At 34.9% G+C, this 19336-nt stretch overlaps 1 protein-coding gene across 1 annotated transcript; it reads left to right on the top strand.

Annotated features, from left to right (window-relative positions):
• Nucleotides 1-1688: 1688 nt before the first annotated feature.
• LOC128675764 (uncharacterized) lies at nucleotides 1689-19161 on the top strand. Its single transcript, XM_053755423.2, has 11 exons — nucleotides 1689-2023; nucleotides 3455-3576; nucleotides 5592-5646; nucleotides 5936-8066; nucleotides 8385-8538; nucleotides 9090-9183; nucleotides 10446-10613; nucleotides 11988-12181; nucleotides 12529-12725; nucleotides 13201-13420; nucleotides 13759-19161. The coding sequence occupies exons 1-11, from the start codon at nucleotides 1969-1971 to the stop codon at nucleotides 14089-14091; spliced, it is 3723 nt and encodes a 1240-aa protein (XP_053611398.1). The 5' UTR covers nucleotides 1689-1968; the 3' UTR covers nucleotides 14092-19161.
• Nucleotides 19162-19336: the final 175 nt, after the last annotated feature.

Here is a 19336-nt window from a genome sequence, read left to right as displayed (position 1 = left end):
CTTCAATTGTACTCACAAGCAATTTTACGTGCAGCCAAAAACTTTTTCCTAAATTTTGCCCACACCATCATTTCTCTACTGTTTTCTAAACTCTCCAATCCCATTTCCATAACTAATTCTATGTCATCAAGACGCTTTTTCAATATACAGTGTGATAAGATTATCCTGCGCCAACTCTTACATGCCTCCCCTGCTCGCATCAGGGATATGTCGTCTAAATAACTGTAAACATAAAAGAGTTATTCTTACTTAGTAGTTTTAGTATTACAGCTATATACATATGTATATGCAACAACTACAAAACATTGTTCATAAAGTAGGTAAACGAAAAAAGGTAATGTTTAGAATATGTTTGATATGCATATATGCGTTTGGTTTGGTGGCTACGGCGAATACAATCACAAAACACAAAAATAAATCTCATCCAAATATTTCATATGTACAAAAATAGTAGGTACATAAAAAGTAGGTACTTTAGTACCTATGCTCAGATATGTAAACTCACAGAAATATTTTCCAGGACATTTCCAAAGGTAGACTAGAAATGGCATCTTGTTCCTCCTCATATTCGTTTGATATTCCGCACATAGTCACAATCACAAATTAAAATAAAATAGGTAAAATCAAAACTTTGAGTCATATTCAAACACTAGGTACCTAGGTGGGTAAACAAAACAATATTTTATTTATTTTTTACATTGTCAATGTGTGTGTTGCCAACTGCTAGCTGTACCCATTTGGTAGACATTTTCCAAAACCAAAAAGTAGCTAGAAGTAGCTAAATGTTACAATGTTTAGGTTAGGTTAGGTTACAAAAAATACTCATTTAAAATATGTAATTTAATAGGTACAAAATGTATTAAAAGTTAATAGAATAGTTGTATTGCTTGGTTATTAGAGCGTTACGATAAAAATTTTTGAAAAAGTAAAGACATTACTATGTAACCTCAAACGACTTGTGAAGTCGGGATTATGAAATAGGAATATGTCGATTATTGGGGTTCTGTGACCCTTACCCACCTATTATACTATCTGTTGTTCGATAGTCATTAGAAAATATTGGTGATTTTTTAAACTGTTAATGTATTCTATCCCTGCCACGAAGGTAATATTTTTATTTTTAAATCATTTTTATCGATAGATTATAAATTATATCGATAGTTGTGATATTTGAAAAGATGCTAGTAAAAGTAGTTAAAAATTTTAGCTTCAAGTTACAAAAAATGGTCGCTGTCATTTACCAAAAGATAACTAGATCTAGTTTGTTAAGTTGCTAAGTTGGCTTGGTGGTTGAAAAATTTGCTAAGTTGGCAATTTTGGTGGTACAAAAAGTGACGAAATGGTACAAAAAGTGAACTTCGCTCACTTCACTTGACATCTAAGCTTGACATTGACAAAAGTACCTACCTACCTGCTAATTCCATGGAAAATCCAGCAGCATAAAAAACTGCAGGTAGGTACATGCATCAACTTTATTAAGACACTTGCGCGCAATCACTTGAGCGAAAAGAAACTTTTCGCGCAAGTTTAATACGTCGTACGTGTACACCTAGAGCATAATAAAGTCGATGCATGTACCTACCTGCAGTTTTTTATGCTGCTGCATGACCACACCACGGGATCACTACATTGCGGACTCTTTACCTGTTATGGATGTGGCGTGCCGGGGCACTTGTACATATCTGTCAAAACTATACAAATATTTTTTTACGATTGCAACATTACCGAAATCAACAAGCGGTGAGGTTGTGTCGGTTTTTTCGGTGATATCGAAAATATTTATTTCCCGTGTAATCTGTAGTATTTTTTGTTACGACTTATATCTCATTTTAATTGATTATATTGTGTCAGAAGGGCAAGTAATTCATTACGAAAATGCACCATTTTTCTGCATTTTTCGAGTGACAGATGTTCCAGTGTGAAATCGCGCCAGTTTTACGCTCATTAGCCTAGTAAATCCTGTGAAAAATGGAAAATTATAATGAAATTAATACGAGTGATGTCTCCACCTCTAATGGAACAGGTACATGAACACAATTTCCTTATACATCTTTTAGAAATTCAGATCGGAACTTAGAGTGACACCACGATTACCCGACTAAAATGACAATAGATTCGCGCATCTAGTACGCCGTTCAGTTTAACTGTTTACTGGCCTTTTTTCACGAATTATCTCTTACAATAAAATATACTAAATGAATAGGATATCACATTGCTTTATTGGTTATTTATTAATTTCTTTTTAGGTAATATCATATAATATTTGGTAAACAAAAATTCATTTCCCATTCGATTTGTCTTTAGTCGGGTTATAATCCAAACATCAATAAATTTACACAATTTTATCACTGACTTTCTTTTTATCTATTGTATTTTAAATATCTATTGCTTAGCTATATTTTCTTGTAGAAACAGACTTAAAATTCTGAATGAAGTACCTAACTCATCACAGAAAATTTTGCTCTAGTCATCATGAACAAATCAATTTGAACTCTCTGCCAATGACATAAGACTCAACCTAAGTACTTCTCACTTTGCTACAGTTTTTAGGTTAAGACTTCAACTATTATGAATGTTAATGTTTTAGTAGGATGTTCAGTCATTAGCTCTTGTGTAGTACCTACTTTGTCTCTTTGTATTTTTTTTTATGTTAATGCAAAATTTCAGAAACCTCTCTCATGTGAGTGTTTTCCCAGCTCCTTCCTCAGTCTTAGAGTGTCAGAGCCCAGGATCCGCTTTTCTACATTTTCTCCTCCATTTTGCATGGTCTTCAGCCACTTTAGTGGGCATGTATATTCATTTAATTTAAAAAAATCATTTGGCTTTTATTTTGGTATATAAATAGTTTCTGATTCTTTTTGATGGTAAGTAATCCATTTGTAATTTAAATATTTCTGATTGAATTGATGAATTTGAAGTTGCATAATGTTAACCCAACAAACTATTATATGATAACTACAACTGTATGTCTTGAAAATAATAATGTGATGACAAATTCTGGAATCATCAATTCCATTGCTAAATATATTAGCAACGGAATTGATGACTCCAGAAATTGATTGTAACATTGGCCATGATATTAAATTTGTAGGTCCAGTTTGTTTTGTCAGTTACTGGTTGAGTCATAAAAAATATCCAGTTTTATGTGAACATGTCCATGCATGTATGACTGACAAGTTTGCTCCAAGTTAATATTGTCCATAGTGTCTAGATGATAAGAATCATTTTGTTGTGTTCAAAGATTGATTAGGCCTAATGTTTCAATGTGTTTGAGGTCTCTACTTAATTTTAGAATTAGCAAAGTAAAACAAGGCTGTTTCTTTTTCTTGCTAATATTAACGGAATAAAAACGTCTTTTAGGGAGTACAACATATTAGTGCATATTACATTATATTATACATTACATACATATGTATGTAATGTAATTTATAGGAAATGTACCCGCTAATTACAGGGTCACCAGCTAAACCGTCTGCTGATGGAGACGGCCCTGGCCGAGATACGTCACAGACACTTTTCCCTGAGAGCCCAGTGTATGAGCCGGAAGAAGATCTGGAAACGCAGCCTGCTGATGAGGTATGCACGCACCTATGTTGGAGATGACATTTTTTTGTGTTTATCTATTTACTAAGTATTTGATGACTTAAAGATATTTACTACAGTCAGTGATAGCTCTGATGCATTTAAATTGCAAGCAGATTTGAACAATTTGTCAAATTGGTGTGGTCACAATCTCATGCAACTTAATATTGATAAATGCTTTGTCGTACGATTCTCTACAAAAAAAAAAACAATAGTTTATGTACAACTATGATATTAATGGACATATTCTTACTCAAAATACCATAGCCAAGGACTTGGTTGTACTCTTTAATGACAAGCTAACTTTTAGAAATCATTATGACCACAATTAAACGCTCTGCTTGGATTCATTTCTAGGTCTACTAAGAGTTTTCATAACCCCAAAAGCTAAATCTGCCTTTACAACTCACTCATATGTAGTATTCTCGAGTATAACTCTGTGATCTAGTCGCCTTTCTACAAGATTCACTCTGATCGAGTTGAGTCTGTTCAGAAACGCTTTTTACGAATACTCAGCTTTAGAAATGGAATGAATTGTAAGCTTACCTCTTATGAAGAGCGTCTGAAGCACTTTGACGTTATATCTTTAAAAAATCGTCGGCTATGTAATTACCTTATTATTGAATAGTATACTATTCAAGATTGTTCATAGTTTCTTTAACTCGACCAATTTGCTATCTTCTCTAAATTTCAATACAACGAAGTTCTGGTCTCTAACAGAGAAATTGATATCTTTCATTTGAGTCTGTCACAGTTCCGGAGACAAGTACGCAGTATCACACATAACTATTCTACTGATAGCTTTCTTTTTCCTTTTAAATATTTTTGTGTTTATATAGAATTTGGTTAGGTAACTGATTCAATACATGATCATATCATTATAAACGTTAATTTAAAGATAAGTTCTCTTTAGTTGTTGTAATTCTCAAGTTTAATGCTATTAGGCACACATATTTTATGGATTATAATTTAGCACAGAGCATTATTTTACCTCGCATATTTGTTATTTTGATTATAATCTGCTTTGTAATAGAAACACACAGATGCCGGTTGCGAATAGACAATTTATATTTCTTTTTTATTTTGATACATTATTCTAACAGCCTAAATATCAAAATAAACTAATATCCACCTAAATATTTCTAATTAAAACTATTTTGTATCCCTTTAATTTAAAAACAAAAAAGAAAATATTACCTAAGTAAATATTTTTAAACATTAAAAGAAAATATTACCTCAAGTAACTAACTTATTTTTCAACATTTTTAATTCCTAACTTATTAACAAAATAGTTGTGTTTTGTAGCACATAAACTTTTTGTCAATAAATCCAAAGGCATCTCTGAGGTTGACAGATAAACAACTTTTACTATTTTATTAGATACTGCTTCTCGCACAAAATGGTACTTAACGTCTATGTGTTTAGTCGTTTATGAAATAGAGGATTTTCCGTCAACTTCTGAGCTCCCTGATTATCATTATAAATAACAACAGTATAGTTACAATCAGATATCTCTGACAATAGACTTTTCAGATACATGGCCTCTTCACAAGCCTCTGCAATGGCCATATATTCATCCTCAGTACTAGATAAGGCAAATGTATATGAAAATTATTTTGAATTTACTATGAAAAAAACTGTAAAAGTACGGACTGGGCCCATAACCTAATAGAAACACACAGATGCCGGTTGCGAATAGACAATTTATTTTTCTTTTTTATTTTGATACATTATTCTAACATTTTGTGTGTTAAATAAATAAATAAATATATCAATCATAGAATGTTGATTATCTGTTGTTATTTGAAAATTATAATCACTTTTATTTAGTTTCACCTATTCCATCTGTTTGTAAACAACCTTGCAAGAAGATTTTGCGTGATAGAGTGACAAACATACATACATCCTCACAAACTTTCGCATTTATAATATTTGTAGGATATCCAGCAATTTTCAGCCACAAGTTTAAAATATTACATTATCAACATTATATATATTTTACATTTCAGAATGTCGTCTCCTCTACTGATGACAAGGCAGCGGACCAACAAATTGAAACCAAAGGTACTTTGCTGTCCCCTTCATGCTACATAATAAGCATTACTTGCATTACATACTTATTAAAATATTTTTTTTATGTTGTCCAACTTATAATGTTTACTATAATATACACAAATATTTATACTATATATAATATTATATAATATTTTATTATTCTTAAATTTATTAATTTTTTATTTGTAATAATATTTTATTCTAAGTACATTTTTTTCATCAATAAGTGACATTTGTTTTCATTAATTTGATCATCGAACTAGTGAACATGTTTATAATCTTGCTTTGAAAATTCTAGCTTCAACACCAGCGCAAGTTAAAAGGAAGTTGAGCGACGAACCATCAGACAACAGTGCAAAAATACAAAAACTGGAACTGGCAGCCGACGAATTTGCCGTATCATCGCAAAGTTTAGACGCAGAAGTGTGTGAGATCAGTTTCGGCTCAAAACGTAAGCTTGAGGACCCATTACCATCGACATCTCGCGTGAGAACCCCCGCTGGATCCAGCCCAAGAAAAATAACCAAACGGAGCAACAGCACAGATATTTCCACCCCAAAAACGCCAAGAACACCCAGAACCCGACCAGCTAGTGCCGACATAACAAAATCGCGTAAAACGCCAAGAAAAATTCAACTTGATAAACTGAAAGAAGCTATAACTGAAGAACCTAAGGTACATACGCCGAGACCAAGTGTCGAATTCGTCAAAGAAATTCCACCTCCTTCAAAGGTTACCGAAGTCATAGTAGAAGAGAGCAATTCAGAGTTAAATGACTCTCAAAACTTCCATCTTGAGCTATCACCGAATATGGACGATCAAATCAATGATGAAAAAGCTAAAGTACAATACAGCAGTGATCCTGTTGTGGTTAAAGATAGAGTGGAAATTCTAAATCCTGGAATGATCAAAGAAACACACAGCGAAGGTTACAAATACTCTGATCATAGCTTATCTCAGTCCTTACCGAAAGATTATAACAAAGGCAAAACTACCGACCAAGAAAGTACTGACAGTGTATGCTCAATCATTGAAAGTCCAGACCATATTCCTCAAAGTGCAGCTTCAAAGATTATTTCTAAATTATCAAACGGCAACTCCTCGACTCCTACAGAAATATTAGGTCATACGAAACGTATGTCGACAGATGATAGTGACAGTACGCCAGATATGATAAAATTGAATGGAAATAAAGGGAAGAGATTAAAAAACGAATCTTTTAGAGCGAGCAACACTACCACGCCGTCAACAATTTCTCCATTGCAGAACGGCCACTCATTGCCTATAAATACTCCTCAAATTCCAGTATTTGATATTCACGTGAGTCATAATGAGGATTGCGAATTCTTATCACTTTATGTTGTGCGAACAGATAATGATTTAGGCATGGACATGTGTAAAGAATATCAGAGGATTTCAAAGAGATTTACCATCGATCCTTACATGGCTGATGTCTCTGTAAGCAATTCACCGTCAAGTGTTACTAGTGGGGGAATGATAAACTTACCAAATAGAACGTCTTTTGCTTCAACTGTCAGCTCCATGTCAACTTCAAGTAGCAATCGCACCAGTGACGGCGCTTTCGTGGTCCCACAGCCGCCACGCAAATCTGTGTCAAATCCCTCAACCTCAGTCAAAGGGTATGAAGCCTTAATGAAGAAGCTACAAGACATATTTTCGCATATACGTGAAACGTCAGTTGACGACGGAAATCATTCGTTGAACGATGAAAAGGTGTCAGTTGGTATACAAGCTTCACTGTCAAGTGATTCATCAAATCAGACCAATGGAAATGCGAGTCCCGATGAAGTAGGCAAGTGTGATAAGGCGACTCCTAAAAGTTCTCTGAAAAAGTCAAGGGTGAGAGGTCGGCGGCATATAGCGGGGAAGACAAAACGCGCGATTTTACCAACACAACAGGAAGAAGCCGAATATATGCATGGTATGAATTCGCCTGAAATGGTGCAGTCTAATGGGGACAGTGGGAAGATGTCACCTAAATCTCCTAAAGATGAGAAACCGTTGTCTTCTCTAGTGGCGACACCTAAGTCTGTCAGCAAATTGAAACAGAAGCGAAGGCCTACATCGCCAAGGCCCGCAACTCCAGTAGAAAAGCCTGTAGTTAAGCAAGAATATCCGGGCTATCCGGCTGATACGGTTGTTTTGGCTAAATGGGTTGACAAACGGTACTATTCAGGGAGAGTTATAGAGATTACAGAGCCAAATAAATACTTGATCAAATTTGATGATGGGCATTCGAAGGCGTTGTTGGATGATTTCATTATATTCGGTGATATGAAGACATTGCCTTTGCAAGGGCAGTCTGTGTACGCTATGGTGGACGAGGAGCAGAATTATGAGCCGGGGTTGGTGATGGGGATCGAAGAAAATGATAGTGGGACTATCACTTATCGCTGCATCACTGATGGGTAAGTTAGCTATACATTTTCATATTTTATTGTGAAGACAATTTTATTTTAAATAATTTATTTGACGATGTTTCAATCGATGATAGACACATCACGTGACTGTAGCCAAGCCAGCATTTGTTCCGCAAAATCACGGATATAGGAGCACTTGCAACTTGAGCATCTTACGCACGCTTATTTCACTTTCAAAAAGGGGTGGGGTCAAGGCGGAACCGCTTCCCCCACTCGTCTGCCTCAGCCCCGCGTATCGTCCAACAAGTTTTGTTAGAGAAATAGCTATAAGACGTGAGCAATATACTTACGAACACCAACGTACAGGGACTCGCAAGTAATGGTGACCGCAAGTGAGTTATATCTAACAGAAGATCAAGCTAGGACATTGAAGGATGCGACTCGACCTCGGTCGCCCGGAGCGCCATCTACTCCGCGACGGCGACATAACAGGGAACTAGACCTCGACAACATTATACAGGTGGGCTGGTAGTTTGTAGCTTTGAGAATTTTTGTTAACTTAAATTGATGATCGGTTGTTCGAAATCAAAATCTAGTACCTAATTTAATTATCTTTTTACTGCTTTCTTTCTATGTATTTTCTTTGTGCATTGAAGAGTTTACAAAACAATTACTAATGTATACATTAATAAAATAAATAAGTTGCAGTTACTAGATTTTGACATACATGACGTACACGACATACACATAATATATATGTTATGTTATCTTTTTAGTTACTAGGCGCTAATAATTGAAAAACGAAACTATTTGACAAAATAATTACTAGATTTTGAACAGCCGCAAAAGCTTCTCAATGATATAATTTAAAAGTGCCTGTTCACGTGGGAAATTCGCGATAAAAAAATACCCTATGTGTTATTCTAGGTGAATTCTATATCCCTGAACCGAATTTAATAACAATCCGTCCAGTAAATTTCATTTAATTTAGAATATGACGTGAAAAAGTGCCTGTGAGGGCCTGGTTTCTGAATAAATGATTCTATTTTGATTTTGATATAACGTGTGCAGGGCCCGCGCAGCGCCCGCAGCCGCGACAAGTCCGGCCACAACAGCGCCAGGAGGAGGGTCGCCTCGCCCCGGAGCCCCAAGGCCTCCACCTCGGGTTCGTTACACTTTGAACATTATTGAGACGAAAAAAAATCATCTGGACTCGAGCGGGATTGAACATACTTGTAACAATTCGGGACTCACATTTATACATTGATGGGTTCAATTATCCTGCTCGATTCCAGATTTTTTTCAATTTGGGACTTTATTTTTTATCTATTTTTACTTCTATTCATAGCACACTGGCTTAATGTCGCTTGGATGACTTTCCGTTTCGTGGATATTTATATTGAAGTGGCATTTAGTACATTTCTGTAATTTAGCAGTCCAATTAATCGGACCAATAGGAATAAAGTTCATGTCGTCCGATCGGTCGGACAAAGGAAGTTAAGACTGTTTTGATGTCTGAAATATCGTATGAATGTAGATATTCTGTCACACCCAATTTCACTTGTATGTTTAATCACACGAGCAATGCGTAGTTCGTATGAGCCCTTTTATTTACCTCAATGAAAAACCAGCAATGTATACCGTTTACGTCAAACCGACTAGCTTACCTTTATTTTACTTTATTTGACAGCATAATTATATTTTTTGTGATTAATATGTTCATCCATGCCAGATTACTGATTTCTAGGACCAATATTTTTGTGTGATAGCCAATTAGCCAGTTAGTCACCTTTGGTCGTCGTTTCAACATCATTTTCATACAAACTTTGATCCGTATTATAGATTTTTGGAGGTTGATTTTTGAAAAAAAAAAAGGAAATGTTCGAACTGGGGTCTTTAACTACACGGATATTAAATTCAGTCATCATCAAAATCAGTCCAGCGGTTTAGCCGTGAAAGCGGGACAGACAGACTTTCGCATTTATAATATTACTAACTGCGCCCCGGGGCTTCGCTCCCGTGGGAATTCCGTGATAAAAAGAACCCAATGTTTACTTTAGGTTATATTCTACCCATGTACTATTTCATAACAATCCGTTCAATAGATTTTGCGTAAAAGACTAACAAACATACTCGGGTGATTCGCAGAGCGTTTCGGCCGCTGCGGACGCGCTGTCATTACGATTTTTCAAATTTTAACAAAGACAAGAATGAGTTTAACTATATGACTTTACATTAATTACTCGGTACCGTAGTAATGTCAATTTTAGAAATGATTTCTTTCACAAGAAAATTGACGGATTGTAATGACCGCAGCCGCAGCCACCAACTCGCAAACTTTGGTATTTATAACATTAGTGGCACTGAACACGCTAGTATAGAACTAGTATAAATGTATAGCCGGTATAAAATCGGTTGTGGGCGCAGGGGTGAAGTCGTCAAAGAGCGCGGTGGTGAGTCGCAAGCGGCTAGCGAGCGAGAGCAGCGAAGTGAGCGAGGGCAGCAACCCCGCGCTCGCGCCCGCGCGGCTGGAGGAGGTCGCCGGCGTCGAGCCCGAGGTGCAGCGCACGCCCAGGAAGATTGACGGGGTTAAAGGTACCTTAGCATTGTCGTAACTATGTAGGCAATTAATGGCAAACCACTCCATCTATAAATAAATAAATAAATAATAAATATATTAGCACAAATCACACAGATTGAGCTAGCCCCAAAGTAAGTTCTAGACCTGTGTTATGGGATACTAACTCCACGATACTATATTTTATAACATATACCTACATATATAGATAAATATCCAAGACCCGGGCCTATCAGAAAAAGATCATTTTCCATCATGACCCGATCGGAGATCGAACCCGGAAAGGCTCGGTTCAGAGGCAAGCACTTTACCTCTGCGCCACCGAGGTCGTCAATTAATATTGCCAAGAAAGTCGTTATGTGTTTCAATCCACGTAATGACCACGACCCTCAGCCATGAGGAATACGACTATGAAGAAGATCATTATCACACGCCGAAGGTATTTTCTTTTCTTCTCAATACCTCCAACGTAATTGGAGCCTGTGTTTTCTATTCTCTTTCATTCCAGTTCTCGCTTTTATCCCTCTCGTACTTTCATACAGCATACATTTCCTTTCATACATCGTCTTTTATTTTTTATATGGTATGCCTATATACTAATATCTACTCTATTGCTACATATCATATGGCGAAGTTTGTATACCACTCGCTATCTCTCCGTCTATTTTTTAAATTTATTTCGTTAAGTTAAAGAAATAATTATTATTTCCTGGTTGCGGACGCCAACGTAAGCACCAGCTACGTGCGATCGGTCCTCCAATTCTGTAATGATTTCACCCATTTCCCGGAGACCAGATACTTTTACCACTTTAATTTATCCCGACATTTTCTCATGATAAATTTAATTATATTTATTCTCACTTCCCTCGATGACTGTTTTCCGCAGTTAGGCCTCTTGTCTGGGCCCTTCCTATTCCAGATTGTATAAAAGAAAATGTAAGACCAACTTATTTGAGAGCAGTGTCTTATTTGAACAAATATATTCTACCTAGATGCAATAACCTGTATAGAACAAGAACTAATAATTACTTAATACCAAAGTTGTTAAATAACCTACCTGTCGAACTACAGACTCTGTACAAACTGAATAGTAAAACAATTAAGAATAAGTTGAAAACTTTTTACCTGCCTAAATATAATAACAGCGACTCGCCGATGCCCAGATAAACCCTGCGAGGTTTTTGTGGTGCGGTTTTATATTGTTGTTGGATATTGTACATTGTACTGAATAAAGAATTTAAATAAATAAATGTCATTCCAGCCAGCCCAGCTCCTTCAGGAAGCTGAGCACCGCCGATGGTATACGGCAGACTTCGCTCAAGGTCCCTGGATTTCCCAGGAACTCTTCCCTTGTTGTTGTCTCATAATAAATGCAACATTATTCTCCACAGCCGGTCCCCTACAACTGAAAGGAGCAGCGAAACAAAACATAGGCAAGAAGAACTCAAAACTGACTTTATTTGATGAAGACACGGTATCAGTACTGGGGCCTATACCCGGTGATAATAAACTGTTCTCCGGACTACACTTTCTGCTGACCTGCACTGAAACACCTAGGACTAGCGGCACTCAGAAACAGGATAAGGTAAAGGATAATACAATACGTGGCCATATCTAGCCGCACACTAGCGCCACATCATCATATTTTTATCAATTTATTTCATTGTGATGGTGGCGCTAGTGTGCGGCTTCAGAAATAAATAATATATTATTAAAGACTTTAGGGTCCAAACAATATGAAGTCGTCTATATCTCATTCAACAAAATGGCTACATAATGTTTCATTCAAAAACTTGTCCAGTTGTCCTTTACACATTCAATTTAATACCGGCGTTTGATTAACAGGCTAGCCTTCCAATTACATAGCTGATTTAACCAAATGGCTGCGACATGTAGTATATCGATATTTTGCAACACCCTATATTATTTCAGACATCAAAACAGTCATCATCAGACCTGGCCGCGGTGCTCCACAGCCAAGAAACGAGGCACTATTCGTCAGAAGAAGACGGTGAGACGACAACATCTATGGCCGGCACGGACACCGAAGATTTGGAGTTCAGTGACCGACCGTTCAATAAGGAACGGTTGAAGGAACAACTGGAGGCTGGCGGGGGTGTGGTGTACAGGTAATCTTTCAGGTTTCACTCACTCTCATCTTATTTTTCTGGTTTCTTCCTTAGCCAGGCAGCCTCCGATCGTAGTCGATCGGAGGCTGCCTGGCTTTTATCTTTTTTATGTTACTAGCTTTTGCTCACAGCTTCGCCCGCGTAAATTTCCCACGGGAACAATTATTTTCCCAGGATGGATTTTTCGGGTTTACATGACCAGACATTTGTTTCCTACGTAACTTTTCTGTTTAGTGTGACGGAACCATTAGTTTTGGAAGTTAATAAAAAAACTTAAATTTTTTTCCAAAAGTTTCCTTAAATCAAAATGACGTGTTCGTTTTCTTTTATTTATGGTTAATAAAAAAAAACGGAAAGAAACTAACATATACGAAAACAGTAAAAATTAAAAAAAAGTTTTCCTCGGGTAGTTTGCTTGAAGTATTTCGAGCAATGCTTGGTCTCAAATCGTACAATCTAATATTTTATATTGCAGCCACTTCGACGACGTGCCAAAGAACAAGTATTCATCATGCAAACTGATCGCCCCCCGCCCGTGCCTCACCGCCAAATACATCCAGTGCCTCGCCGCCGACATCCCGGCGGTGTCCCACGCGTGGGTCATCTTCAGCTGCATCAACAACCAGAGAATGCAGTTGGGCTCCTATGTACTGCCGTCCGGCTGGTCCATTACCAAGCAATGCTTTATTAACTGGGTCAGTATTTTAGGGTTATGGAATCTAAACAATCCAGTGTGTCATCAATAAATTTTGTCCATTTAAAAATAATCAGTAATAATTGTGTTTTATTTTATAAAATTATCTCTATCTGAAAAGCTTAACCTATAAATTTTGAATTTTCTCTGCTCTGTATGTGAACCCCTTTGAAAATGCTATTGTTTGTAGTTCTCTAGGTTTTTGTATCCCCTGGTCACCTCGTACGATATTCATACGTTAAACAAGTACTGACATTGCAAGTGCCATTGCAATAACAATGAAATTAAAAAAATTATAGAAATAAAATGAAAATTAAATTTCAAACGACTTTATTACAGAATCCACCATCAGGCAAACGCAACACAACATTCTTCAAAGACAAAACAATCCTGCTCTGCGGAGACCAGGACACCTTCGTGAAGTTCTGGGAACGCGTGTGCACGTTGGCCGGGGCCAACACTCGAGTTGTTAATGAAGAAGATCTGAACACAACCGGAGCAATCGCTTTGGTTACTGAGTGGGATTGCCCGCATGAAGTCCAAAACAAAGCGAACCAAGACATGATTCCGCTTGTTTCGACATTCTGGGTGATACAGTGTCTGATCGAAGCCAAGATTCTGCCCGCAAACAGCCACGACCGGTTCTCGTTCATGTACGCGGAGCCCGAATGATCCTGGGACTTCGACAAGATCCTCATCATACGTGAAAATTGACACTTGAGGACGCGCCGATATCAGGACGCTTAGTGTAGTGAAGTGAATTTAATGCTAGTTTTGGTGACTCAGATCTTTAATGTTAAGATAATTTCAGTAAATAATAATTTTAGGAATGATTTTATGTTGTTTGCAGATTTTTTTGTTGTCTCTAACATATTTACAGTCTGTAAAAAAAGTGGTGAAAACTGATTTTTAACGAAGTACATTTTTTGTCATTGCAATACCAAATATAATGGTCAAGATTGACCCAGTGTTGCCAGCAAACAGAAGACAGTACCCTTATTTTTCTTTACCACCAAAATGGTGGTGCCAAAATTACTTATTTTTTATCCTTTTCAACAATTTTTTACAGTGTTTGGTTTGTTTGCACGTTCGTAAGAGTTTAATTTTGAATTACGGCAAAAAATTTTGTCTGAATAGTGTATAGTCTTATGTTAAAGATCTTAGTTGGCAAACACACATATAAACCGTTATATATCAAAGAATTATTCAGTGTCTAGTGTTAGTGATATTCTTACCTATATATTGCATTTTCTATTTGCATCTAGAAGTTACTGAAATCAAAATGAGCCTAATGAACATTGTTGAAAAGCTGAATGGAGTTAGGTAGATAATTAATCGTGTATTTTGTGAATAGCATTTTAAAGATGAAGAAAATCTAGAATGAGTTGCTAACATGACTGAAGACATACATTCATGGAGATATTTGATGTGAATGTTTACATGTAATCCCTAATTGTTCTTATACAAATCGAGTTGTAAGTATGTATGTATTATTGTTTCCCCATAATGTTTACGTACCTAATTTAATTTCAAAATTATCATAAAATGTACTGTTTCTAAATGTCAATCAATGTGAGAAAATTTGACATTACAATATGGAAATAATGACTGATGCTTAAACAGAATAGGCTACTGTTATGATAATTTATGTCAAGTGATCACAATTGATAAGATGATGAGAGAATCTGCAATTTGTCGATATCAAGATATATAATAACCTAATAACGTATTCACAAATCTATTTATCAGAAAATAAATTATTTCTGTCATCCATGAAAATTTACACTTCCCGGTTGTTATAATGACACATTTGATTCAAAAAATATTGATTATTATCTGTAATTGTAATTGATTAAAAAACAATGTGTTGATATTATGGCTGGGAATTGTATGACCAAAATAATATTGTTATATATTAGTACATACTATTTTAAAGTATCACTATTCATTTACCATTATAAGGGCATATTTAAAGACATTGATAAATTATATTGTGATGGGACAGATAAATTAAATGCTAGATAAATCTGCCTTTTTTAGCCGATTTGTAATACGTTATGTTCGACATAATACATGCTGACTAATAGAAACTTTATCAACAAGCGGTGAAACAGACAATGTGGAATTATTGGCTGTAAACTATATATAATATGATTTAATTAACTAATCAAATTCAAGTCATGTTCATTTATTACTTCTATAGTTACAAAAATGATCTTTTTCTGACTGTCCCGGGTCTTGGATGTTTATCTATATATGTATTTGTTATAAAATATAGTATCGTTGAGTTAGTATCCCATAACACAAGTCTCGAACTTACTTTGGGGCTAGCTCAATCTGTGTGATTTGTCCTAATATATTTATTTATTTATTATATAAACCACATAATGATTTCACGTGGGACATCAATTATTGTAAAAAAAATCTGTGTATTTTTCAAAATATTTTGACTATGTATTTTTAATCGATCAGACTTTTCAATGACTTATACGATGTAGATATAGTAATGTATTTAATCTCATTGATATACATAAGTGTTGGATGTTTTAATAAGCCGAAAACAAATATATACTTAATATGGAATACAAAAATATTTTTATCAATGTAAAGTGGACAAACAATACAATTATTGTCATTACACGTAGCTCTTGAACTTGTTAATGTCGTCATTATAATGTAAGAAGTAATTGTACAAAGGAATATATTTATCCATCAACAAAATAGTCAGTTTTTAATCGTTCGGTGTTATAGAACAGATAATATAACTTAATTCAAATATTAGTTGCGCAGCTAAAGTGCTAAACATATCTTTTTTGTTTGCTATCTATCAACATTGAATTGACAAAATTATTTCGCATTACCTTTATACATTGTGCATTAATTTGTATTACTTGAAGGAAATTTAGCTAAATGATTCAATATTTGACCTAAAATACCGCCTTTGGTTTCGATTTAGGTCGAATATCCTATATTATAATGTGCCGCTGCATGGTAGGTCATTGTTATTAATTTGCTCCAACCCATTAATAAAAAATAGTATATGCGGACCTAGACAATGTAGCCTACTACTAGACTTATGTAGCCTACTAGTAGACTTTTAATTTAAGTATTTATTAGTGATCGCCTAGTTTAACTGCTTCGCAATTCTGTATCAATGATTTATTATAATTAAGCATTTATTACCAAGTAATTATGCGTTATTTTGTTATTTTTGTATGTCTTTATTGTTTTTGCTTATTTCCACTATCATGTATTTTTGGATCAGTATTTTTATTTATCTAAATTTAACGAACCATAGTCACAAATTAGGATAGTTTGTAGTGTGTACATTCGATAACAGTCTATGTACATCATAAATGCGTCTTTAGAAATATTAAAAAATTATAAAAATTCGAATACATTACATAAGGAGTGAAAGGGGTTGTTTCGAATCTGAAGAAATAAATTCGTTCGTACTCTCGTTAAAATTAATGCAAAATGATAAACCGAAATTTATGTTTAAATATGAATAAGTGACCGACCATTCCGCACACTAATGCATGAAGTTAAATTAAAAGTTAAGTTAAATTGTATCTAATTTTTAACTTAATTTATTTATATTCATAATAGTGTAGGCCATTAGTGTTGAGTTTGTAACAACCCCTTTGACATTTAATAATGTAAGGATAATTTTATAAAATCTTTTGAATTGTTGATCTCCGGACCATTAACCTATTGCATTAGTTTTCTAAATCTAAAGATTTTTGGATGACTATTAAACTATTACAAATTAAAATAAGGTTTGTTGTAAATATTAATTGTAAGTGTTTCAATTGTCGATATAATTGTGTAAAATTGACCATTCTCTCATTAGTTTTAGTCTACGTAAGCGTACAGCCTTTCAGATATCGTTTTGGTAGATCATGACTAACATGTATCGATTTTTTAATGTTTTTTTTTTTTCGAACACACACTTAATTTTCTATTTCGTTAAACAATATCAAAATAATTGAAAAAAAAAACAATGTACACTTCTGTTGTGATTATCAATTTATAATAAAAAAATATGACTTAAAGTTTTTTCTATTTATCTAGTAGGTGATTTATTACCTAAATATGATTGTTTTTTGGTTTTCTATACACAACTGAAGTTAATTGCGATATTTGATAGGTTGTATAAAAATGTACTCCATATTTGCAACTAAAGCCAAATCTTACTGTAGTTGGCTGTAAAATGTTGTTCTTGAAATTATGTTCAGAGTTGAAATCGAGATCTTTGTTGTAAAATTAATATCTCTTATTAAGGTCAAAATGCGCTGGATATAAGATTCTTCCATTGGAGAATATTACTGCGATATTTTCGGACCATAGGCTTCACACTATGGCTGAGGAAGTAACTGGGAAAATGCAATGAGTCTGCCAAATTATCTCGCCAGAGTGCAGCACTAGCTTCAAGACATGTAGCAGATTTGATATTGACAAGTTTGTCGAATGACATTAACTTTTGTGCTCCATGTTTACTATATGCCGCCATATTGTGGAATATTCTTTGTTGGTCAATGGTATTAGTTGTATCTAATATCTGAAAGGCTCTGTCCTGTTAAATACATTAAAAAATAATTATTATTTTTCAAGTGATAAAAATGTAATCGGTGATATGTATTTTTAATTTATCGTTTTGAAAATGTTACAATGTCGGTATTTCACTAGATTTATGAATTGTACGCTGCATTTTTTTCTACATACAGGGTGAAATCTATAGGTTTCTTTAGGTATCAAATAGGTTAAGTTTAATAAGCCTGGTTACTATAGTTTGTCTTGAGGCTTACATAGCTGTGTTATAATAAAATAAAAGTTCAAATTGATATTGTAATAGCATTCAATCCTCCCTGTCTTCATGAGACGGATGTTAGACTAAAGATACACATCAACTTATTCTTGCTATCGTTATGGTAACAAAATTCCATTTCAATTTTAATTCCATTTTAATTTATTCCAATTCCATTTTATCGTTATGGTATCAAAATTTCCGCGCGGAAAGAGATACATAAATCTAATTAGCTCCTCTAACAAATACGGTTACCGTAATGATGATAACATTTTTATCAGCAGGGCAGTCCAACTAGTTGAACCATTAGTTGGACTGAGCTTTATGCGCAGTCTACAGTAGTCGGGAAAACAGACCTATCGTTCCGCAGTGGAAATACAGTTATAATAATACTCGACAAAGAATTAAAGTGGGATCTAATTTAAACCGAAAAACATTTAATAATTTGTTATCGTAAATTCACTTATAACATCGGGAGGGCCGAATGTTTTGTTCCCATTGTGCGGCTAGACTGGAATAGCCAGTCTCGGTTGGTTACATCTAGTTTGGTTATCTTCGGTTAAACCAAGGTCTAGCCGTTATCATCCCGACTAGCTGAAGATAAGCATATCTAAGTTTAACCATACGAGAATGTCTTCACCAAGCTCTAGCCGCACTTATAGGTACATAGAACTGTAACCGTCAAATCATATACGAAGTTCATATGGACTCTGCAAATTGTATTTAATCTTGATAGTTGTATACAACCAAATCATTTTAAAATGCTTCCTTTTTTGGTTATTTTTCGCAAACTCTGTTTTGTATGGAGGATAAACGCTTCACGATATTTTTTTGCATTTTTGGTGATGTTGTTTTTATGTTTGTTTTGTTATGTGTTGTATATTCGGTGTATCGAGTCAGTAGCATGTAACGTGTAAAATAAATGATGGAAATTATTTGTGATTTTGAATACTGAAAACCTTTTTATATTAATTACTAGTTGTACCCCCATCGCTCCCGTAGGGATTCTGGATAAAAAGTTCCGTATGTGTTATTACTGATTATATTCTACCCGTGTACCAAATTTCATAACAATCCGTCCAGTAGAACTCGCTTGAGAGTAACAAACAT

This window comes from Plodia interpunctella, chromosome 15 (genome assembly GCF_027563975.2).
Source record: "Plodia interpunctella isolate USDA-ARS_2022_Savannah chromosome 15, ilPloInte3.2, whole genome shotgun sequence".
Taxonomy (NCBI): domain Eukaryota; kingdom Metazoa; phylum Arthropoda; class Insecta; order Lepidoptera; family Pyralidae; genus Plodia; species Plodia interpunctella.
This window is presented reverse-complemented; position numbering and strand designations above follow the sequence as displayed.